General features: G+C 41.5%; 1 protein-coding gene across 6 annotated transcripts in view; it reads right to left on the bottom strand.

Moving 5' to 3' along the window:
* The window catches only part of nf1a (neurofibromin 1a), a 102,765-nt gene that overhangs the window by 32,178 nt on the left and 45,123 nt on the right, over positions 1-25,464 (bottom strand). For 5 of the 6 annotated variants that reach the window (XM_052078760.1, XM_052078764.1, XM_052078762.1 and 2 more), the window contains 10 exons: positions 25,273-25,454; positions 24,964-25,175; positions 20,687-20,848; positions 20,422-20,519; positions 18,143-18,278; positions 15,478-15,540; positions 4,716-4,874; positions 3,924-4,021; positions 2,235-2,381; positions 1,883-2,029 (listed from right to left, as the gene is read on the bottom strand). In XM_052078760.1, coding sequence (XP_051934720.1) covers positions 1,883-2,029; positions 2,235-2,381; positions 3,924-4,021; positions 4,716-4,874; positions 15,478-15,540; positions 18,143-18,278; positions 20,422-20,519; positions 20,687-20,848; positions 24,964-25,175; positions 25,273-25,454 — 1,404 coding nt within the window. The remainder of the gene's footprint in view (positions 1-1,882; positions 2,030-2,234; positions 2,382-3,923; positions 4,022-4,715; positions 4,875-15,477; positions 15,541-18,142; positions 18,279-20,421; positions 20,520-20,686; positions 20,849-24,963; positions 25,176-25,272; positions 25,455-25,464) is intronic. The other variant, XM_052078763.1, reaches the window with a different exon arrangement.

Raw genomic sequence — 25,464 nt, 5'->3', positions numbered from 1 at the left:
TCACAATGGCTTCAACTTCATTCAAGAGACGAGGGCCATCACCTGCGGATAAGAAGGACATACTCAGACGATACGATGCATTGCCGGATTCTCAGAAGGTACGCCCGCGGTTTCCAGGACTTCCCTCTTATCCAGCGCATTGAGAGGGAAGTCAACCGCAAAATTACGGACTCCTGTTTCCAGACAAAAGTAACGAAATTTTTCTCGTGATTTGAGATGTTTGACTGAAGTTGATTAAAGTTGTTGTTTTGTTGTTTGATTAAAGATATGGACGTCCACAGTCGAAATATCTCTTCTAACTCGTCAGCAGGGGTTTTTCTGCGTGCATAACTTGGTCGTCGACGTGTCTGAAGGTGTACCTAATAAAGTGTCTCCGGTTAATAGAAACTCCGCTTAGTAGAACAGAAGCGCTTCGGCCCAATGGTGTTCTATTAAGCGGAGTGCACTGTACTTGCACAATTGTTCAATTCTTTCTACACACACACGCGCTGCCACCATGTTTAACTCTGTTCTTTACTTTCAAATGTGGGAAAGCTTCACACGAGAGAAATGTTGACTTTGCTGTTGCTGCTCCTTCTTTCCGCTCGGCAATGCGTAGCGTTCAATGACAACTGGGATGTGCAGTCCTCTGCTTCTGATACAGAGGATGAGGACTTTGATGGATTTCTGTGTGATGATTGATCGAAAAACGTGAGAACATTGTACGATGGCTAAATAAAATACACCCGAACTCAGTTCTGCTTTCGTTGCCTTTTTAAAAACGTGTTTTTAGCTTGTATCTGTATGTCTTGGCATGCTACCGTTTGCTTCAAGCTAACGTGTTAGCGTGCGCGCATGCATGCCGTATGTTTAAGCTGCCGTATGTTTTACCATTGTAAAATTGCGCCCATTAATACAGTGCGGTTTGTCTACGTGTAAAATACAGAAATGTCACCCATTAATGAGAATGCGCCCAACCGTACGGTGCGTCAAATGGTCGTGAAAATATGGTACATAAAATAAAGCAGGTCACCTTTAACCTACGGTGGCGGGTAACCTGCCTCACCGGAAGTTGTTAGCACTATGCAATTGTAGCTTGCGATTAGAGCCGTTGCAAAATAGCTGTGATTATTTTTTCTTATCAGTCAAAGTTCATTTTGTGTGCAATTCACCGATTGCACTCCTCATGAATGGCAATCTGGAGGGCCAAGAGAAGCATTTTAAAACGGTATGCATGAGCTATGATATTTAACAGGCTGCAGAAGTGCGTCGCATGCCTCTGTGTCAGGTCTCTCCCACTAAGGTAGGATGCGATTTTTTTTTTTTTTAACAAACTCAAACTCTTGTGTCCACTTTATTTTCTGTTTAGTTTATCATAGGGGCCATTGTGGCTGTTGCTCATCATGGTATGCGTGTGTAAGTGTCTGCGTATGCGAGCATGCGCTGTAACAGGACGATCGCGGGAGGGTGGTTGATCGAAAAGTAGATCATCGGTCCAAAAGGTTTGAGCACCCCTGATTTAGAGTATGGTATTCCATTAACCTTCCTGGTATATTTTTGGAATGTAGGAGGAAGCCGGAATACCCAGAGAAAACCCACACAGGCACGGAGAACATGCAAACTCCAAACAAAAAGGCGGGGCCCTGTAATTAAACCCTGCACCTCTGCATTGTGAGGCAGACGTGCAAACCACTTGTACACGGGAAGCCCTTATGCAGCTTACACATTTGTATTTATTTCTCCTATATTTAATGAGTGAGAGTAGCCCAATCAACTAGACAAGACTGTGGCAAAGTATCAGTCTCAGACTGGCCTTAACTGTGACCCTGAAGTCAAAATAAAATATAAAATATACCTCGTTTTTACTTTGAAAGATGTGCTTTTATTTTATATGTAATCTTACCTGGTCATGAATTCTTCAAATTTGGAACTGGTCAGGTTGAGGCTGGACCAGTGAGTGTCAGCCACAGGCTTGTGTTCAGGTGGCCCCAGATATGCCAGCAAGGTTGCCATTTTGTCAAAAGGACGCCTGCCAACAGCCTTGTGGTCTCTGGAGAGATAGAATGTCACTTTCTACATTAGCAAATAATTCACACAGTGCCAGTTACTTTTTAAAAAATGAAGTGCAATATTAATTCACTATACAAACAAAAGTATTCAGGGGTCAAACTGGGGTGTAGTCGAACTCCTCAATGACTAACAGATAATTAAGAAGTATGCCAGGTTGTTTTTGTCTAGATAGCGTACATGCTGACCTGTTGCTGGAGAGGTACTGGCCAATCCTCTCCTGGTTGTTCCATAACAGTCGGTGGAGGGCGAGCACATTACCGTCACTGATGAAGGAAAGGCTGTGGTTGACGGAGTCACTGGGTGGAGAGTCAGATGCTATGTCCAAGAAAAAACTGCAAAAGGAATGAAGACACCAGTTAGACTAAAAAGTGAAGCAATTGAAATCTTCAGACACATTATAGTCTAATCTGAGTCAATCCCCATCAGCAACAGCGCCGCAATGGGGCAGGTGCGCAACCTGGGAGGACCACAATATGGTGCTTGACTTTGTTTCCAACAAACCTTAATAATTACAATTAAAATTTGAATGCATATGGCGGCTAGAACTAATGCTAATTCTCAACTCCAGTCGCCAGTTGGGCTCTTCCACAACATTGCAGTACAACAGAAAACATATACTGTACATCAATTACAAAAGTCAAAGAAATGACAATTCAATAATATGCAAATGGCATTTACAGTACGTGAGGTCAAATTCGGTCCTAAAGTGTCACTTTTTCCTGCATGTTTTTCATATCTTCTTGTGGCATCACCCCTGACTGAAATGATCAGCTCATCAACAAGCTCTGCAGGAGCCTAACAATGATTTCGAATAATTTAATTAATCAGATGTGTTGCAGTAATGAGATATGGAAAGCATGCAGGAAAGCGGTCCCAGAGGACTCGAGTTCGAGACCCTGATATAAAATCTTCATTCAGTTGCAACCAGGCTTGGGGAGTCACAGAGGTATGTAGCTGTTGCCGGGATTATGTATTCGGAATACAAAACTACTGTTACTGTAAAAACAATCAGATTAAAGGTACATTAAATAAAAACAATTGCCGTGAAGCACAATGAGATACTGGGACTCCAGGCTTGTAGGAAAGGAGGAAGCCAAAACACATATCAATCCATCCATATTCTGAAGCATTTATCCTTACTAGGGTGGTGAATGTACAAATTGTGACATCAACACACACGCTGATGCAGTTAAAACACGCTGGCAAGCAAACACTATTGCTGTAGCATAACATATCATTAAAGCACAGTTACATTACAATGTGAGCCCTGACAGAGGAGCTGAAGGTCTAACTGGCGGTGTTGTTAGCCTAGCCTACCAAGGTTTCGGCTCAGCTGGCAAAGGTGTTAGCCTGGCTAGTCGAGGTAAAGGTCCAACTGGCCGGGATATCAACTCAGCTAGCACAGGTTGCTCTAGTAGTGTTAGGATAGCCAGCAGAAGTTGCCGTCCAGCTGGCACTCGAGGTGATCGAACTAGCCGCGGGGATAGTCTGCCTGACATATTGTTCCTGTCTGCCGTCTGGACATCGGCAGAGTGCAGTCAGCCACTCACTTCCTGTTCAAAGTAGCAAGTGGTTGCTATAGGCTAATTATTTTCATTGGGCTTTGGGGTAGCACTTGTTGGTTCTTACAACAAATGACTAACTTGTTGCCTGTCTGGCCACAGAAATTGAGGTTTGGATCACATTTACTCATAACAGAGCCGAGTGGGGTTTTCCAGGTAAGGAGGCCCGCAAAGTAGTTTCCAACCAACATTTCTTTCATTTAACAATGCCACTGATCACGATTTGCTATTTCTACACAATTCTCAGCAGGTAGCAGGTGAGGGACGCAATGGTGGTTACAGTCAGTACCTTTAACATTGGGATTGTCCTACCTTCGGGCTGAATCAAAGTTGTTCTTCACAAAATCATTGAAGGGTCTCATGTGCTCTTCCTTTGTAAACAAGACATGGTTGGCAATGCTCTGCAAAATCTAAAGGAAAAGACCACAATTACACTTACAACGACCATGAATGGAGTCTGCCAATGTTCTAAGCTTTGAGACAGAGTGTGCTTACATAGGCAGCGCCTTTATCATGATTGTCTGATCTGATGAAAATAACATGAAATACTGGGTGGTATGTGTACAGACCAGGATTAAGGTGAATGTGTCTCTGTGAGGGAACACCTTCAAACCACTGACAGTTAAGTTATTCTGTAGCATTCAACTAAAATTAAAACCGTTTCTCAGTGCCATTGCATTGTCCTGCAGAATATATGTGGGACTAAATGTTTCAGCCAATAAATAATAACTAATAAATAAATAATAGCACTGCATGGAAGAATTAAGTATATTTTTAAAATGTGTTTTGTATTCCTTAATCTAAATTAAACCTAATTTGAATTGAATTTTCTTATTATTTGTTCTTATTTATAATTATTTGTTCTTCATATAAACTCATTTTTGTTCACACTCCAGTATATTACATACAAAAACAGTTCACATGCATTTTTAAAAGGTTAACATCACATGCCCCAACTGCACTGAAATGAACGCACAGCAATGATCCGTCACTTAGGCTGTGGCAAATCATCGACCATTATCACAATTAAGCAGACGAACAAATGCAGTGTTGTTTCGGACTATCCACATTATTATTTTATAAATATTGTTTTTATGTCCTTACCTTAGACATGAGCTTGAGACCTCGTTCGATTCTAGGAAGAGGCTTTTTCTCCAGGATGCCAGCCTCATATGGGGATACAATAGCTGGATTTACAAATCGCAGAAACATGGCGCTGCCCACTGCACCAATACTATTCTGTGGGAATCGCTGACTCACCACCTATGTAAAGGAGCATGAAAGAATCAGGGGCAGTTGACAAGGGGAAAAACAAAATAGATGTCAAACAAAAATAAAGTAGAGAGGTTTGGGAAAGGGGGCCAGGAAGAGGCAAAGAGAAGGACAAAAACATGAGTTTTAATGAAGGGCACAATAAACCAATGATTTGAAAAATGATTATCCGGTATTGCTATCTCCAGATGACCAGAGTAAGGTGAACCATGGCAACATAAATGCTGGTTTTGGGTTAAGGAAAAGTGAATAAGGTTACTCTGAATTCATGCATGGCGAGACCCAGAGCAAGAGTGAATCACAACAGATACATTTTAAAATTAGGATTAAAAGAGCGAGAAAATGAGCATTAACCCAGCCACATTCAGAAGAAAATGTGTTGAATGATGTTGATTGATTTTCAAACAGTGAATGACAGATGTAGAACAAGTAAGTCATGATGTCCAAAAGTGGAAGAGCCAAATGGATGATTTTTACATCTTGTTTGGAAGCAAGACAGGGTTACACGTGACAAATCATGTCACAATTTATTTTGCGTAACAATAACAATCTCTGAAAGTCAAATGTAATTCAGCACTTGTCAAACTTCCAATACAGAAGATGGTGTAAAGGCAAAAAGAAATGTTTGCATTTGTCTTTTGTGCAATTTCTACCATTTTGTATCGTAATTATAGGCCATGCTTCAAACCAAATTGATATGGTTGTAATAAGACCAAGTTATTTATTTTTAGTTGGGAGCCAAATACAACTGAACAGTCTATATTTTATAGTCAGTATGACATGAGGAGTTCAAGACCTACTAAAATAAGTTGAAAGCCACAGCAACTAGTTCAAGAAAAGTAAGTAGTAAAAGAAAAACGGAAATATTTTAGGAATTTTGTGCGTTTTTGCCAGTTTGATAGATAGATTGATTTAGACCGTTATGTGCAAATGCATGGCAAGTTGATTGAATGCTCTAAAATTTTCCTAGGTGTGACTGTGAGCGCGAATGCTTGTTTGTCTGTGTGCCCTGCGATTGGCTGGTAACCAGTTCAAGGTGCGTCTCACCTACTGCCCCAAGACAGCTGGGAAAGGCTCAAGAGCTGGGAAAGGCTCAAGCTTTTGATAGTGGATGGGTGGATGTTATATGGCGGTAGTATTATGTTTATACATTCAAAATAAATGTTGGTATTGTAGAAAAAGATCAATTGACAACAGATCACTCAATGGCATTGGGGGGAAAAAAAATTGTGATCCTTGCTATTTTGCGTTTCATTTATCGCGGCTTCAGTCATCACGCTTTTTTTCAACAAAATACCGTATTCAGAAAAAAAGTCGAATGACTCTGAGCCTGTACAGTATATGTAACGGGCATTCATTCAAGGCACATGATTAGTTTCCGGTGCGACGTCGACCAATGACAGCACGAGTAGATTCATCCCGTGACCTGATTGGCTGCTCATCTTCACAGACCCTCCCAGCACCTTCGCTTGTGTCGAGTCACGCTTTTGACTCTGTGACAGACTGTCTATTCCAGGGGTGCCCATTAGGTCGATCCTGAACTACCGGTAGATCTAAGACAGGTCCCAAATAGATTCGAGGAGTGTCGAGGAGAAAAAAAAACACAAAACAACCAGTTGTGTGTCTTTGTACATGTTAGTAATATACTTTTGTGTTAATGTACGCGGCAACCTAATCATCATATCAGTCTCATTTTCACAAAAAAATGTTTTAAAATTAAAATAAAGCAGGTAAACTTTGAATTTATGATGGCGCGTGATTACGTCACCGGAAGTTGTTGGCGCTCAGCAGTCTGCAATCAGAGCTGTTGCGGTCTATCTTTTATCGTCATTATTCTCATTCAGAGTTTGCTTCTTGTACAATTCGCCGAGGGCACGGGCAAAGAATAGGAATCTAGGAGGGCCCTGGGAAGCACTTTAAAACGGTACGTGTGAGCTACGATAGTTAACAGGCTGCAAAAGTGCGCATAAGGCGGAATAAAGACCCAACACCGCGCCATGTTTTCTACAGTTTATCGTTTCGTATCGTATCACAATACGAATTGATTCGGTCATGAGAATAGATAGAGACAATATGATAATGAGAGGCGGGCAGTTACGCCTCCATGCAAATCCCAGAAACAAAGAAATTAACATGTCATCTGACCCGGTGTGGCTGGAAAAAGTTGGGAGTGGTGAGGTGAGACCAGAACACCACTACACCCCCTATTCTCTTCGGTCTGAGCTTTTATGTGATGGCAGCAACACAGATACTTGAGATAACTGTTCCTCTTTTGATGTTAAACATGCCCTCTGGAGGGGGGCCGAAAAGTGGTGGGAGTCAAGGGGCACTTAAGGTGATTGTAATCACAGTGAGCAGGAAATACCTTCAACAGCATACTACATTCTTTGTTTGAAATGTTTAAACAGATCCAACAACAGAGAGGGGCTAAATAAAATCACAGTAAGAAATAAATTCCTTAACAGTTCTATATACTTGGCCAATAAAGATGATTCTGATATATACACACACACACAGGTAAATATTCTCGAGTAAGGACTTGTGCACTCATACATAACTGCGTAACTTTTCGTCCTAGGGGGAGAAGAAAAGGGGGAATGGCTTTCATGCACGAACATTTTTTCACACTATGGGGGGTATTTTCACCCATGGAGGTTTCGTTGTAGAGGAGTTTCACTGTAACAATTTCCTTATGTGGAAAACGACTGTGGTACATGTCCTTTAAACATGCAAGTATGTTAACAAAATACATGCGTAACAACACTAGCACGAAAATGCAAAAATATATTGCCCAAAACATTTTTATAACAAAAACTACAGTTTGTAGTACAGGTAGAGTATATGAACAAAATACAGTACAAGATGTGTCATGAAATTGGGACCATTTGCTACAAAATGAGACTAGTAACAGACCTGGTGGCTTTTCTTTCCACTCACTGTTTTGAACTTCACCTACCCACAATCACCACATAAGACAGCATTGTTCAGCTGATGCAACAAACATTTGAAGCCAGCGACGGGACGCTTCGATTTCCTTGATGCCCATAGTTAGTTCTATTGAACTAACCTTCTCTGTAATTAACGGTCCAGTTCGCAGAAGGCTTTTAGCACAATAACAGGTAAAGCATTCCAAGAAACGTCCGTTTACTCGACTGTCCATCGAGCCACAAGCAATTTACTCTGAGCAGCTAATCAAATGCATTCCACTCTCCCTTCCATGGTCATTACCGTTTCTATTTGTTTGGATGCCATGATCTAGAGGACGTAAATGTAAATGAATGAAATAAAACAATCATTTGCGATTCCAGTAAAAACCCATGCCAAGAGAGTCACTTACATGTCGCCGTTTTGGAACCGATGAGAGTAAATAGCGGCGCGGACAGTTTTTCAGCAGTATCGAGCGGGACTTGCTTGAGTTTGCGCCACTGTGGGCTTCCGTATGGCTTCCGGAACTTCCGTTGTTAGGAATCGATGGTTAATGTAATATCGTAGTCGAAATTTTAATGCATAGGTTTTTATTCCGATGAGGGAATTTCCGTTTGACAGAAGTCCGTAGGTGGGAACATTTACTGTGTGTGTGTGTGTGTGTATATATTATATATATATATATATATATATACAGTATATATATATAATTTTAGCGCTGTCAGTTTAGCGCGTTTTTATTGGCATTAATTTGATGAATGATTAATGAATTTTCACAGGATTATTTTTTTTCTCGTGAGATTAACGCGGCACACGTCACAGCGGATGTTACGTTGCTCTATAAATAAACCAGAAACAAAACAAGAAGCACGCTGCACGGGTCCACGCACGTTTGTTTTGCCTGCCACGGCAGAGACACCGAAAACGGATACTTAAAGAGTTTATGAATGGAGAGTTTACTTTTAAAAAGTTGCCAGATTGTTCCACTGACAAGACCAAAGTTACCTGTATGTTTTGCAGTCGTAAACTGAGCTATCATCATAGCACGTCGAGTCTGAAATACCACTTAATGGCCAACCACACACCTGACGTGGGTATTACGCCCCCTCGTCTAAGATAGACAGCTATGGATCATTTCAAAGTGAAGAAAATGGATGACACAACGAAGAACAAATTTGCTGAAGCCATAGCTAAATGTATGGCTACTGCATGCAAGCTTGTCAACATTGTCCACAGCTCAAATCATTCATCGACGACTCCACTACGGATTGCCAGCGAGAGCCTCCATTACAAGCTGTGTACAGAGATTGTACATAGCGGAGAAGGCTAAGGTACACCAAGTGGATGAAGACACTGTTTTGGTAGAGAAATAGAGACTAGGTTGATGAGCCTCTGGTGAATAAAGAGCAGGTAGCCTGTCGAATACGATGTATGCCACTGACGCGATTATTACTTGTTTGGAACTATTTTGTGTGGAAGGTTACAGTGTTACGTGTCCATATAAAGTGGGTGGAGCTTCTCTGTTTTCGTCTAACAGCGACGGTGCGCTGAGGCACATCGAGAGTTCAGTGGTGCAGTGGTAGCGACCTAGCGAAAATAAAACTTCTCCAGTGTTGTCATCGAACCAAGTGTAGTCATCCGAAATGTCGACACAAAACCGTTTAGACTTACGCGCAAGAAGAACCAACATAATCAACATAGCCTGACTGCTGTGTTCAAAGTAAACTTGAGAAAAACGAAGTATGCAACCATGGCTTAAATCCACTATAGGCTGAGTACTAGTTTACCTTAGATGTGCACTTTGTTATATTGCTCTGTTTTGATTCCATAAAAAGCTGTTAAAGCAGCTGTTGTGTGACAAAATATTTTTTTCCACTGTTGTTGATGGACAGTAATATTGTGTGAGATATTATATGTGAATAACTGCTCCAAGTGAAAAATGTTCACGTAAAATTGAAAATCGAAATTGTTATTAGTAAATATTTGCATTTTGCACATAGAAAACTGATTCATGATTCCATGTTGATGAGAGCATTAAAATGAGGCAAATAGGGCAAAAAAAGATTAAAGGAAATTCAGAAACGATAAAAAATGCGTGAGTAATCACGATTAATTTTTGTGAATTTGAGTTAATTATGACAGTTGCATTTTTAATTACCGTATTTTCACGACTGTAAGGCACCATTAAAAGTCAAATTCTCTCCAAAATAGATAGGACGCCTTATGATGCGGAGCGTCTTTTGTATGCGTTGAGTTCCAAAACCTGACTGACAGCCGACACGCTGTTTATATAGAGAAAAGGCGGAAGTGACTGTGGACAGGCTTGCGGCAAAGAAGTCAGCCAATCAGTGAAGGGTGGGCGTGTATATATACATATATGGAGAGAGAGAGAGAGAGAAGGCAGACGTGAGAGAGGACAGGCATGCGGGGGAAAGTCCGCCAATGAGTGAAGGGTGGGCGTGTAAGTGGACGCTAAAGGGTCACTCCAAGCAGGTACCAACACCTGTATAGAGTGTGGCAATGTGCATTGTTGCAAAACAATTTCAGTTTTGGTTTCTAAGAACCCCCGAAAATAAATTCGACAAAGAGACACGCCTACGAAGCTCAGTTCAAACTTCAAGCCATCGGTTATGCTTTTGGCATGCGTGCCCATCTCACAACAGCGGTGAAAAACCAAGTCAAGCAAATGAACTCAGAGCCTGCCGTTATTCCCGGAGGCTTGACTAAAGAACTCCAACCGCTGGACATCGGCATCAACCGGGCATTCAAAGTAAAGTTGCGAACGGCATGGGAACAATGGATTATCGATGGCAAACACAACTTTACAAAGAGTGAGAGGCAGCGCTGGGCGAGTTACGCCACAATTTGCGAATGGATTGTGGCTGCTTGGACGAACATGTCTGCTTGTCTTGTACTGTTGTTCGAGTTTTTGGCAAAGCCGGCATTTCTGTGGAGCCACATAGCAATGAGTTTGACTCTGACAACGAGAGGGAGCACGGCGCTTTTGATGGATTACCGGTACTTGCACAATTGTTCAATTCTTTCTACACACACGCGCGCTGCCACCATGTTTCGCTCTGTTCTTTACTTTCAAATGTGGGAAAGCTTCACACGAGAGAAATGTTGACTTTGCTGTTGCTACTCCTCCTTTCCGCTCGGCAATGCGTAGCAACTCACACTAGCATGTGATGCATTCAATGACAACTGAGATGTGCAGTCCTCTGCTTCTGATACAGAGGATGAGAACTTTGATGGATTTCTGGGTGATGATTGATCGAAAAACGTGAGTACATTGTACGATGGCTAAATAAAATACAACGGAAATCTGTTTAGCTTCCGTGCTACGGTGCGCCGAATGGTCATGAAAATACAGTAGATTAAATATTTTAATCGTTTGACAGCTCTAATATACATACTGTATATATACAGTAAATATTCCCATCCCTGGAATTCTATAGAAAGGAATATCCTTCACCCGGAATAAAAACCTATGCATTAACATTTTGACTACGATATTACGTGTTACCGGAACTTGCGTAAGCGGAAATTCCACTACCCGTAACCCAGATGGAGGTGTAATGCCGCATGAGCTTAAATGCACGCAACGCCCACCCGATGCGACGGAAAATACTGACGCTGAAACAAGTTTTCACTTCGCGTTTTTCGATCATCAGATTCTAAACGACTACGTGTAAGTGACTTTTTATTGCCGCGCGTTTTACTGTATTTGTCAATGATTTTAACTTTATTCACTTACGTCCTGGAGAACGCGGCACTTCTTAAAAGCAGCAACCACTCGACACGACCGAAGAAACTGTTCGCTTAGCCGTTTTCATTCATCAGATTCGAAACGAAGACATGTAAGTGACTTTTTATTGGCGTGTGTTTTACTGTAATTGCGAAAGATTTTAACTTTATTCACTTACGTCGTGTAGATCATCGCATCGAAACGTAGAAGAACTGTAACGACTGGAGCGGAGTGAAATGCCTTTTTGAGCAGGCTGGACACAAAGTTAAAAAGATCCATCAGACATTTAGTCGGAAAGATGCAAATTTACGAAACTAGGCATGGACTCAACTCCTGATGACAAGCCACCATCCAGCAAGGAAGTAATGAAAATGGCAACAAAAATCCTTCAGTATGCACAAGAATTACCAGACATCAATGATCAACGGGACAGTTACTTGCAACTAGCAAGAAAACTATGACACACAGGCAAACATCATAAACCAAAGAATGCATCCAACAAAACAATCCAAGTAATATTTTATCCCCAAGACAGAAAAAAATAAACATTAAAATACTGTAGGTATTTTACTGTTGTGATTTTTTTTGGATACGCCTATATTGCAGTTTTTGTTGGCTGCCCTTTGTCGCCGATTCTGTTCATCACCTTTATGGACAGAATTTCTAGGCGCAGCCGAAGCGTTGAGGCGGTCCGTTTTGGTGGCCTCAGTATTGCATCTCTGCTTTTTGCAGATGATGTGGTACTGTTGGCTCCTTCAAGCAGGGCTCTCCAACTCTCACTGGAGCGTTTCGCAGCTGAGTGTGAAGCAGTTGAGATGAAGATCAGCACCTCCAAATCTGAAACAATGGTCCCCAGTCAGAAAAGGGTTGAGTGCCCTCTCCGGGTTTGGGAGGAGATCTTGCCCCAAGTGGAAGAGTTAAAGTATTTTGGGGTCTTATTCACGAATGAGGGCAGGAGGGAGCGAGAGATCGACAGACGGATCGGTGCAGCGTCTGCTGTGATGCCGACTTCGTATCGGTCTGTCGTGGTAAAGAACGAGCTGAGCAATAGGGCGAAGCTCTCAATTTACCGGTCGATCTACGTCCCAACCCTCATCTATAGGGGTGTTCACACAACATAGATTTGCTCCGGTACTGCACCGATTTATTTTGTTGCGATATATCTTACACCAGAGCAGCCCCGATGCAGCCCCACTTGCGTTCATTTGGCAGTTTCTGCAGCGGTGCAAAACAGAGCCGTCGTGTTCGTTCTTTTTAAAACTCAAGCAACTACTGTACAGGCACATCCTTCTCCTTCTCGGTCTGCGCGAGAGGCGTTCAATAACCGCCCCCGAAAACGTAAATCAACGATGACTTCAATGACACTCAGAAAACCAAACAGAAAATCAAGAGAGGCAATCACAAAATAAATTCTTTGGGGGGGCTGTGAACACTCAGCAGAGGAACCAACTACACAAACAACTCCGAGACAGAGCATGAAAGCAACACATTCTAGCTGTATGTAATCAACTCCGGAGCAAATTTTTCACCCCGCAGCGTTCACACGTACCATTTTACATCGGTGCTGCCCCGCAAACGAGCATTTGCTCCGGAGAAAAATTTTAAAACACCTCTCTGAGGTGGGTTAAATTTGCTCCGGATTAAGCTGTTTTCAGGGGCTACACCAGTGTAACTTTGCACATGTGAACGATCGACTGGGGTAGCAGCACCGGAGCAAATGTTGCCATGTGAACACCCCTTATGGTCACGAGCTATAGGTCATGACCGAAAGAACAAGATCCCGGATACAGGCGGCCGAAATGAGTTTTCTCCGCAGAGTGTCCGGGCTCTCGTTTAGAGATAAGGTGAGAAGCTCGGTCATCCAGGAGGGACTCAGAGTAGAGCCGCTTCTCCTCCACATCGAGAGGAACCAGATGAGGTGGCTCAGGCACCTAATTAGGATGTCTCCTGGACGCCTCCCTGGTGAGGTGTTCTGGGCATGTCCCACTGGCAGGAGGCCCCGGGGGACGACCCAGGACAAGCTGGAGGGACTATGTCACCCAGCCTGCCTGTGAACGCCTTGGGATCCGCTGGGAAGAGCCCGAAGAAGTGGCTGGGGAGAGGGAAGTCTGGGCTTCCCTCCTAAAGCTGCTGCCCCTACGAACCGACCCCAGATAAGCGGTGGAAAATGGATGGATGGATATATATATATATATATATATATATATAAAATGTTCCATTTTCTAGATGTTGACGACATCACTTGCGAGATCCATCACAACTGCTGTCTTCTGATGTTTACACACCCTCAATATGTCAGGCTAGTCAGTCTGGATCTGGAAGTCCCACAAAATCTTGGCCAGCTGGGTTGATGCTTTGGAAGTGCCTCGCCCATCTTGATTCTTGGACCTCTTGTTCATATTTGGTACAGATGTTCTGGTACACTATTCCTGCTCCCTGCTTCAAATTCTTCTCTGCACCCCCAAACACTGAAGAATTTACATCTTAAATGAAATTATAATTGATTTCCAACAGTCTGTTGTTTTTTTTGTCCAATCAGACTACAGATTCGATGTGTTGCCATGCTAATATTATTTATTCAAATGCCTTATGAACTTTGAGTGCAGGCATCGATCACACACGCATGTACCAGTAAAATCGTTGGTGGATCTTTTAACCAATCAGAATGGAGATTCACCTCCGAAACGCATTCTCGCCGGCGGGTGACGGAGTGAGTTTCTCAGTCCTCTCATTGGTTCTGCTGCTATCGCTTCAGATTGGTTGAGCTCTATGTGCATCCCAAACTTGATTTACGATGGAGAATGATGAGACCATGATAATAAATTCACTTTCAAGGCACACTTTGCAACAAAAAAAAAGGGACTTTATGAGTCTCGGTCAACCAACATTGCTTTGTAGTGTGGCTTGTTTTTGAGTGTTTTTGGCTGTGGTTTTTTTTGCAGGGAGATGGGGGGGGGGGGTGTGGCATCAATTTTAGAGCAGTTATGTATGAGTGCACAAGTTAGCATATACAGACAGGTATGCATCTGTGGTGAGAACAATGTGATATATTTAAAAATTTTATTTGGATAAATATTCGATTGTGAAGTACTATATTGTACTGCAGAAGGGTTAAGATGTATTGGAAGATGAAGGTAACCATTTTTTGCTTGAGTAATGTCCTCAAATGAGTGCAATTACTTTTTATTTCTTTAATGCCAGACATGGGCCTCTTCTGTATGTGCAAATAATCGGGTACTTTCGTGATGCGTGTGGGTGAGAGTGGTTGTCAGGGAGACTATACGTACAATTGTACATTAATTTTTTTTTTTGTAACAGTTTAGTAACACACACTGCAATGTGAACATAGCCATAGTTATATAGTGAACATAAGTGAACTTTGCTTAAGCCGCTCACTTGCCAGAGTCTTTACAGTTCGAGAAGTCATTTAAGTGACAGCACCAAATGCTCTCCGACTTAACGGCTGTGCTATGAAGTTTACCATCTGTTCAGAATTTGAACTGCTATGTCAATACTTTTTAAAATGTTTACCTTTTTAGGCAGTATGAGAGCATGATCAGTTAAATTAAAGCTGTCACATTTAAAACATAATAAATTGAAATAAAAAGCAGAGGCAGGCGTTTGGTTCTCTGGATTAAAGTGTAAACAGGCTTAATTGTAATCAGCGGGGGATTGGTTTTAGAGTGATGGTCGCCAACTAAGGTGAAACTTCACAATCAATCGGTGCATCCCTATTGTACACAAATTGAAAATGCAGAAAAGAATAAAACATTTCTTGAGGGACACGCAATTCAAATTCATTTTAAACAAATGAAGACAATAAACCAAGTGGGGAAAATGAAAAAAAAAAGCCTTTTTTTGCTTTAGGGAGAAAGAATTTGGGGGAAAGTATCTGAGGGAAAATAGAGTCTCCAAACTTACTGCTTTTTTGTTTTCCTTTTTTTCTTTTACAGTTGCCTTATTCAGTAGAGAGTGGCAAGTAGCCTACAGAACAGAGACGAGTACAATCATGGTCACAGCACCAGCTATACATACGCACATAACCTTACCAATCAAGGTAGACAGATAAGCTGAAAACTAACGATCTTGTCAATGACAGAAAAAAATGAGTCACAGAGCTATTTGTTAATTGGCAAGGAAGCATGCCATGCGTACGCTGTTGTTGCTAGAATTTAATGCACTCTTTGTGTGCCTTATAAGCTGCATAAGAAAACTCCAAATGAAGAATGGGAAAGCAAAAGTTAAAAAAGCAAAATCAGTGAACAAGTACAGGATCACTGTTTGGGTGTTCACTTAAGCATAAAATTCAACGCCTGGACAACAGCGCCAACATGATGTGCAGCAGTTAGAGCAGTAGTAGTGGCAGCAGTAGCGTGAAGCTGCCTTGATTTTAGGCAAAATAAATGTGTCGTCATGGCCAAGTAAAAAAAATTTCACTCGTTAATGCAGTGATCACACCGATTGCATCATCTTAAAATATTATAGTTCCAAATTTAAAATCCATTGGAAATAGAACTTGCCAAAAAATAATAGCACTCTTATCTTCAAAATACTTTTTTTTCCTATTGTTGTTATTTGCATTTCGTAATAGACGCAACTTTCTTCTTTCTATTGTGGAACAGTAGTTTGCCATGCCCTCATGCTTCAGATGTGATCAAAGCCTTCAATGTATTGAATGTTTAGGATTTTTGCAGATCATATAACTCAAAGGAAAAACATTCCAGGTAAACTTTGCTTGATTAGAAAGTTAATCATATGTCCCACGGGGATACATATACCTGACGTTCTCTGGAGAATATCTTTTCAAGAGGAACCCGATTTAAATTATTTTTGCCATTGCCAGCAAAAATTAAAAACATTGGTTTTCAAATGGTTGGAGTTAAATTGCAGGTTTAAATGCCTAATTTTCTTTTAGATGTCAGGATCAATGTCTTTCTTTCTCTCTCAATAAAATTTGACATACTGAACGCATACACCCAAGAGCAAGGGTTCTCAAACTGGGGTCCACAAGTTGTACATTGGGGGTTCGCAAAATAATTTGCAATAAATTATGCCTGATCGTTTCAAAAAGTGCAGACCTCTGGACGTAACTGGTACTGGTAAGCCAAGGGAGCTTTTGGAAACATTGTCCAGGTGCCCGCTCCCTCATCTGACTGCGCAAGGATATTATGAACACAAATAATAAAAATATTAATTAGCCTGCTTGTGAAAAATTAGAAGCATATTAGCCCTTTTATGCACCAATAATGATAACCTGTCACTTGATAACATAATAGGCTGTCCACTGTTGTAACCGCTGTCCCTGAAGGGATTATAAGTGCCTGAAAACATAATGGGGACGTGACAAGAGTCCGGAACAGACACTTGCCAACTATAAGCCTCCTCAACCCAGTTAGTGAGGAACTGCAAAATCAGAGGTACGGCTAAGGTGCTCCCTGCAGCACTTGAAGCATAAGGTACCCGTGTATTTCAAGATGAAATGTGCAAATTTCAGAAATTTGCAGCCTCTGGCCGACGGTGACAGTTTTCTTCTCGTCTTTTCGTCAATTTTGGAGGGGCATTCAGTTCTTGGCATCGTTTTTATTTTTGTTTCGCTTTTTGAAAAGATTTCTCTGATTAATTTGGTCAGATTTATTTATTTTTAAACCACAAAAACATGACATTTTAACAGGGATGTACACTATTGATAGTCATTGCACAAGTCAGTTGTTACTGTGTAGATACACTTGTGTCATCAATCCATTTTTAAAACTTTACTGCTTATCCTGTTCAAAGTCACAGAAAGCTGAAGCTAACTCATGGAAATACTGCACCCAGGTCTGGACGCCAATCTATCATAGGGCACATATAACTCTTTTATACTTTTTTTTAATACTTTTATACTTTATACTTTCTTTCACACTCATGAAGCCGAGTAGGAATTGAACCTCCGCTGGGGACACGGAATACAGGTGAACAAACCATGACACCCTCAGTGACTCCAGGATCAAAAGGGTAATGATGTTTATTATATGCATCGCACCACACCCTTAGAAAATCCTGTTTTGTGACAGCCACTCAAAAAATTAACAATTCTATTTATTTTGATTAGAAAGGGGGTGCTTAAAAAATAAATCTCCTGATGCCCCGAAAAAGTTTGAGAACCCCTCTCCTTTCAGTTCTGTCCTTCTGCTGGTTAAGGTGAAAGAAGAGAACGTTCGCCGCATTGGATTGATCAAAGCCCCCCCCCATATTTCTCACATTTTAATTCTTGTCAGAGATTATGGTGATGGCAAAAATCCAGAAAATAAACCCAATTATAGCATGGTGATGCTTTACTTGCTTGTCTTTCAGGAGATTATAAAACAGTCGATTCTAAAAACTGAATTATTTCAATATCGTGGGATGAAATCCAATCATGAAAAGGGGCTATAGATCAGAAAAATATGAACAGCTATGCAAGTATGTGCGCGATGAAGAGAGCAGCGAGTTCAGCAGCATCACAAATTGGAGAGAATGGAGAAGCAGGAGCTTGAAATGTATACATGAGAAACGGGGTGGTTAGAAGCTACGGGTCATGAATGAGTTGAATTTGGGGGGTGTCTACCTGGTAGAGACAGTGGCAGACGCTGCGAAGCTGAGGGGGGAACTCGCTGGATGAGCCGATGATGGCATGGAAGAAGCGTTCAGTGATCTGTAACAGGTTTCTCTGATTATCTTCCAAGTTCTCACCTTGTTCCAGTCTGATGAGTAAAAGGAAGAAAAACACACAGAAATGAGGTCTACTTTCTATTCTAGTCAGGAGAAAGTATCCAACTTTTAAGAAAAAAAACCCCAAACCAAACTCGCAGAATAGTTTTAGTAACAAAATTGAGCAAACTGAATTGTACACTACAGTGCCATGAAAAGGTATTTTCTCTGTTCAGGTCAGTGTGTAGATTACTTGGATTTACATATGTTAATCTTTGAGATAATACTGTAGATATGATCTTTGCTGGATCAACCAGATAGCCTCTGTTGCCGCGGGGCAGAAGTGGGCTGGGCCGTGCGGGCGACGTATTGTGGTCTGGAGCAGAGCGGATGACGGAACTCTGGAAACTAGCTTGCATCACAGCAATGAAGACGAAGTTCATCATCAATTTTCAGGGTTTCCTCTCTTTTCTTGAAATTCTTTTCCAGAAGTTCTTCCGGCTTTTTATCTGCTATACTATGAGCCAAGTTATCACAACATACACAAATAAATTCCTCCACAAGCTTTGAAGAGGTGTTATTTTGTACAAATGTACCTACTGTCTTGTATATTCCACCAGATTGCTTCAATGTTTCAAAATACCACAATGAATTGCTCAAAAAAACAAATGAACGGCTCTCTCGCACCTGTGAATTGAGTCTCATCATTTACCACAAAAGAGCCGTTCAAAAGAACGCTTCGTTCACCAAAGTCACAACACTAATATTTTGGGCATCTCAATTACGTTCACTGCTAAGTGAAACAAGTTTATGGAATACAGGTAACGACTAATGAGCTGGTGATCGGTTGGAGAAAGGCCGAAGTCCATGGTAGGACCTGTGGCACTACCACAGCCAGGTTGAATAGCCCAGGGGCGTAAAAACTAGTTAAAAACTGCAAAGTCATCACTCTGCTTCTCTGTGCACATATCTTAATCGAGCCAAATTTCAAATGAAGTTTTTCCTCATTGATATAGAGCGTTTTATGTTTCTGCTGTTGGACAATGGAGCAGACATGACATACGGGGTCAAATGTGGCCGAGTAAGACTACCGTGATTTTCGGACCATAAGGCATACTTGAGATTTTTTCATTTTCACAAAAGAATTGACAGTGTGCCTTGTAAACTGGATCACCTTATGTATGGTTGGATGAATGGCGACTTTTCAGTTTGTTGGCTTTCATTCCAATTCCTTCCTATTAATTGGTCAATCATTTTCCAGGCTTTTCAGGATGTGTGGGAACCCCGATTTTGTCAGTGATTAATTTGCAGACGGCTAAAGTAGTTTTCATCCATGTTTACCTTGACGTATCTACACACGGTTGGCGGCTGGCATGGGTCTTACCCGAAAGATATACGGTTAGGCTGGTGAAGTGGTATCGGTGTCAGAGTATCAAAGCATTTTAAGACTCTGTGTCCGAGTACATTTGTACAGTGACATTATGGATACCTGTATCAGTGAATCCCAAAATAAAGGCTTTCAGTGATTTTATGTGCCGGTGTTAAAAGGAGAAAAAAATCCAAACCGATTTGGCAGTATGTGAAAAAAAGAAATCGCACAATAATTGCAAATAACATATGAAACGGTGGTTTCCCTAAACCATCAATTATTAATTACTCAATTCATGACAAGGTTCCACAGTCGGTGAGAAGCTACATTTAAAATTTTGAATAATTCCTAGAAAATGAGCAAATGGCCTACAGAAGAAGAGCAGCTCGCAAAACCTGGACATGAGGATGAGAAATGAAGGGGGGGTGGGATGATATTAGTTCCCATCTCATTAGGAGAAGTCGGGATCATTTTGCCTTTATCCTACCACACTTAATTGGCTGAAATGTGCTGTTGCGGCGTCATTCATTTTGAGTTGACATTTGGAATCGCTGCCAAACTAGTTGCAGACGGTGGGTGACGACGGAAAATGGGTTCCAGAACCACGCACTCTGTATGACATGACTGAATAGTTCAGCTGTGTTCTGTCATGTTGCTCAGTGTGCTGCTGGCTTTAGTGTCAAGAAAAACAGAAGGAAAGTGGATAGGCCACAGCACCACCATGTGGATACATTGAATCAATTAGAAGCAAATATTTTTGGCTGTTATGTTTCTCATGAAGAGAGTAAAATAGAATCTAAGGGACTGATAAAAAAAGAGTTTCATACCGAGTGGAGTCCACCTCAAAACTGATGTGTTCAGGGGTTGAGATCACCCCTTTTAACAAAGGTTCCAGTAACTTCTGCAGGTATGCTGCTCCATAGACCTAATATACAACCAAAATGAATACAGAATGATTTTGTTTCCATTGAGTTGGAAACTAATTTGTATCAGATAACATAACATAGTAATACAATGACATAACAAAATTACAATTTCTAAGAAAAAAATGAATGTCCAAAGAAAATTGCCTGCAGTTGTGAAGTTTCCTACCTTGAAACAAAAGGTCATTATTTTGCTAGCCAGGCTGTTTCCCCGAAAAAGGGTCTGCATGGAGTCAGCAAGCTCCACCTCTTTGGAGAACATATTCCATAGTAATTGGTAGAGGAGGTGACGGGAGTCGAACAGCGTCACCAGGACCCGAGCAAGCTCATCCTTGAAATGTAAATGACTACATTATTGATTGAAAACGACATAATACAAATATATTACAATTACCTTTCATAAATTCATATTTGCTTTCCATAAAAACAAGAAATACATGGGTTTAGCCATCTAAACACATTGTTAGATTTTTTTGCAATCCTAAAATGCAAAATTGCTTTCTGAGCGTTGGCGGTCTTCAAGCCGCTGGCAAGATTTGAATAAAGCCTTACTTCAAGCCCTTCTGACCAAAACCACGCCCCTCACTAATGTGAAAATGCACGAGACGTGCACGATAGGAACATGCAAAGACGTTCTTTGCCAACATGTGCTGCATTGCTGGCATGATTATTAAATCATGGATTTTTGTGTTGTCCTTGTTTTGTCTTAGGAGCTGTTCAATTACTTCTTTTTAACGTTTGATGCTAACCAAAAGTAAGTCATCTGAGCATGGACACCAAGGATTGACAACACCCTTCTGCAATGCCTTCTGTCTCGACAGTCTCTGATAGGCTATTCTTGTCAAGGTTTCAAAATAAAAAAAACAATTCCACTCACATTGGGAAGTTGTGTTAAAAATGAATACCGGTAAAAATACAGTAATCCCTTGCCACTTTGCGCTTCATGTTTTGCTGCGTCAGTGCTTCTCAGGTTTTTCCAAAATAAAAATACTTGTATTAATTAACAAACAAATAAAAATTACAAATGAAAAAATACAGCCATCTTGGCAGCCATATTGCGTCAAGACGCGTTGTTTCATGTTGATGCCCGAGAGAGAAGGTTTCCCTGCATCCCGAATGACTCAGACGTTTTGTACGTGCCTGGACTGTACTGTCCATGCCACGAGCGCTCATACAAAAACGTGCATGATCGGTTCCCGGCGAGACATCGACCAATGACTGCTCGAGTGGATTTATCCCGTGAGCTGAATGGCTGTGCATCATTAAGATAAGATATCCCTCGTTTGTCCCACACTGCGGAAATTTACAGCCTCCAGCAGCAAGAATGTAGGTAGAAAGAAGAAAAAAAACACCGTTCAATTAAGTGCAATATAAATACAAAATGGATACATCGCAGTGCTATTTACAATTGTCTTTCACATCATTTAATTATTATTATTATTTTTATTCAGCAGCCTGGCAGCAGTCAGTAGGAACGAGCGTCAGCGTCAGTGGCTGAAGGAGCTACCAAGTGCTGTCAGGGCGGGCTGGAGGCGGTGGGAGGGACTGGCCATCATAGCTTTTAGCTTAGTTAGCATCCTTCTGTTGCCCACCTCCTCCAGAGTGTCAAGGGAGCAGCCCAGGACAGAACTGGCCTTCCTGACCAGTCGCTCCAGTCTCTTTCTCATTTCATTTCTCATTTCGGCCTCACCTGGCATTTTTCCTTGTTTCTCGCAGTTGACTGTCTCACATACTGTATCGTAGTGTTGTGTTGGCGACAACTTTTTTTCAACAAGTGCCAAGTCTTTCATGAGTTAAACTGCGCTCCAAAACGTTGCCAATGTGTCCCGGGGTGTGTGGAAGCATGTAAGCCAGTTCGTCCCTTCGCAGGGATGGCACATCGCTTCAACGGAAGCACGGGGCCAATTTGGGGGTTAGGAGGACATATTTTAAACGTTTCCCAAACAGGTTAGGTGTTTTTTTAGACGTGTCACAAGGAAGCAGGAAGTAGATTAAGTCTGAAGTGATAGCTTAAAGCAGGGGTGTCAAACTCAGGTCCTGGAGAGTTGCAACACACCTGATTCAAATGATCAGATCATCAGCAAGCTCTGTGGAAGCCTGACATTGAACCTGTTCATTAACCGTGAAAAATTAGGATTACTATAAAGTGAATTGTGAATCATAGTCAACCTATAATTAAATGCATTATGAAGACAAACTGATGAACTGTGTTGAGCAAATCATCATTAACTTGTGTTAAACAAATAAAACAGAATATACCATGATTTGCAAATCATTTTCAATCTGTTTAATCATCAAACTGATCAACTTTGTTTTGAGCAAATAATTATGAACTTGTGATTTTATGGCTGCAACAGGTTCCCAAAAAGCTGGAACAGGGTCATGTTTACCAGTGTTATACATCATCTTTTCCTTTTACAGTATTCAACAACTGTTTGGGAACTGAGGACACCAATTGTTAAAGCTTTGGAAGTCAAATTCTTTCCCATTCTTGCTAGATCTCCAGCTTCATTTGTCCAACAGCCCGGTCTGCATTGTTGTCATTTACGCTTCATAATGCACCACACATTTTTAGACATGGAGACATGTCTGGACTGCAGGCAGGACAATATGGTCTAGTACAGGCATGTCCAAAGTCCGGCCCGCGGGCCAAATCCGGCCCGCGGTCGAATTTCATCCGGCCCTCGGCCCCTGTCATAAAATCAGTGCCGTCTGGCCCGCAGGTTGGGCGCAATGGAACACGTGTTGCATTGACTGAGGTCTCGTAGACTGGTTAGTGATGTTTCATAGAGTACTGCTTCCCTCTAGTGGCTAAATGAGTAATAGCATTCACTAAATGAGTAATAGCATTTAGACACTAGAGGGCATCACTCACGAGTTAACAAGACATCACTCCGTGTTTATATTGACAGATATGTCATATTTCAAATGATCCTTGCAGTTGTAGATATGTGTATTGCTTGTTCATTTCCCTGTTGTTCGAGTCAAAGGTTTTGTGACTATTGAAAAGTCATGGTGATACATTTTATGTTTCAAATCAATCAATTTGCACTCAGGAGACTTCTGTTTAAGAAAAAGTCAAGTGAATAAGCAGTTGCGTGTGATATACCTGCTTCAAATGAACCAAAAGAAATTCTTAAGATTGTTGAAATTAAAATAAAAATGGAAATGTGAAACAGACTGGCTTACTAAAATTTGTTGAACAATATTGTTGTTCAATGTAAAGAATGTTAGCCAAGGTCGGCCCCCCGACATTTTACCACATAAAATCTGGCCCCCTTGGCAAAACGTTTGGACACCCCTGGTCTAGTATCTTTGACGTCCATGAAAATCACATTGCTTGATTGGCAGGACGTGTTTCGCCAAAACCTGTATGTACCATTGAGCATAAACAGCGCTTTCATAGATGTATAAATTACTCATGCCGTTGGGACAAACACAGCCCCATACCATCACAGATGCTGGCTTTTGAACGTTGCATCCATAACAGTTTGGATGCTTTTTCCCCTCTTTAACCCAGAGGATACAATGTCCAAAATTTCCAAAAATATTTGAAATGTGGACTCGCCCGACCACAGAACACTTCTCCACTTTGCATCAGCCCATCTTAGAAGAGCTCGGGCCCAGAGAAGCCAGCTGCGTTTCTGGGTGTTGTTGATGAATGGCTTTTGCTTTGCATAGTGAAGTTTTAAGTTGCACTTACCAACTGTATTTCCTGACATTGTTTTTCTGAAGTGTTCCTGAGTCCATGTGATGATATCCTTGACATTGAGGGTTACGGCTATTAATTGCTGGTTTTCTCCAGATTCTCTGAACCTTCGGATGATATTATGGACCGGAGGTGATAAAATCCCTAAATTCCTTGCAAGTGTGCCTTGAGAAACATCGTCCTTAAACTAGTTTCTCACGCAGTTGTTCAGAGGTGAACCTCTCCCCATCTTTGCTTGTGAATGACTGAACAACTCAGGGAAGCTCCTTTTTTACCTAATGACATCCACCTGTTTCCAGTTAGCCTGTTCACCTGTGGGATGTTCCAAAAAGGTGTTTGATGAGCATTCTTCAACTTTCTCAGTCTTTTTTGCCGCCTGTCCCGGAATTTATTGAATGTGTTGCAGCCATAGAATTCTCAGTTCATGATCAATTGCTAAAAACAAAGTTTATGAGTCTGAACATTAAATATCGTGTCTTTATGTTTTCAATTAAATATAGGTTGAACATGATTTGGAAATCATTGTAGCCTGTTTTTATTTGTGATTAAGACATCCCAACTTCATAGGAATTGGGTATGAAGTCATTAACGCGAATTTAGTAGGAGGGAGGATTTTTTTTTTCTTTCAAAGATCATTTTAATGATACTGTGCTGTTTGGTCATCAACACAGTTTTACTATATAGAGTGAATCATAGATTTAACTGCCAGTATCCACGAACGCAGAGAACATTCTTACCCACTGGGATCCTGGAACAACATTAGCCAGTGCCATGGCAATAGGAAGTTCTCCCTGGTCTCCCATCATAGTTACCAGCTCAACCAGCCTTTCAAAGCGGTCAGCTAGCACTGTCTCAGCAAGTGTGTCAAACTCTGTTCCCTGCTGCAAGATTTTTGTCAACACCTCCATGAATGTGGCTCGAGTTTGGAGATCTTTGTGGTAACCCAGACCTGAGCATTCAGAGTTGGGAAATATAAACTACACAGTAGCTTCATTTTATCAAGCAAATTTCCCTAAATGTTGCAAGTGTGACAAAGTCAAACTTACCAATAGAATGCATGAGGCCACTGTCGACATTAGCATTGAGGAGGTTGGACATGGCCAGGACAGTGCAGTGGCGAAGGGAGGCCAGGCGGCGCGACATCCCCCTCTTGCATCCACCCACTGCCTGACCCTCATCCTCTACCTCACTGCAATCATTGAGCAGATTCATAAAAAGGGTGAAGTACCTGCAGGACA

Source organism: Hippocampus zosterae, chromosome 10 (genome assembly GCF_025434085.1).
Source record: "Hippocampus zosterae strain Florida chromosome 10, ASM2543408v3, whole genome shotgun sequence".
Taxonomy (NCBI): domain Eukaryota; kingdom Metazoa; phylum Chordata; class Actinopteri; order Syngnathiformes; family Syngnathidae; genus Hippocampus; species Hippocampus zosterae.
This window is presented reverse-complemented; position numbering and strand designations above follow the sequence as displayed.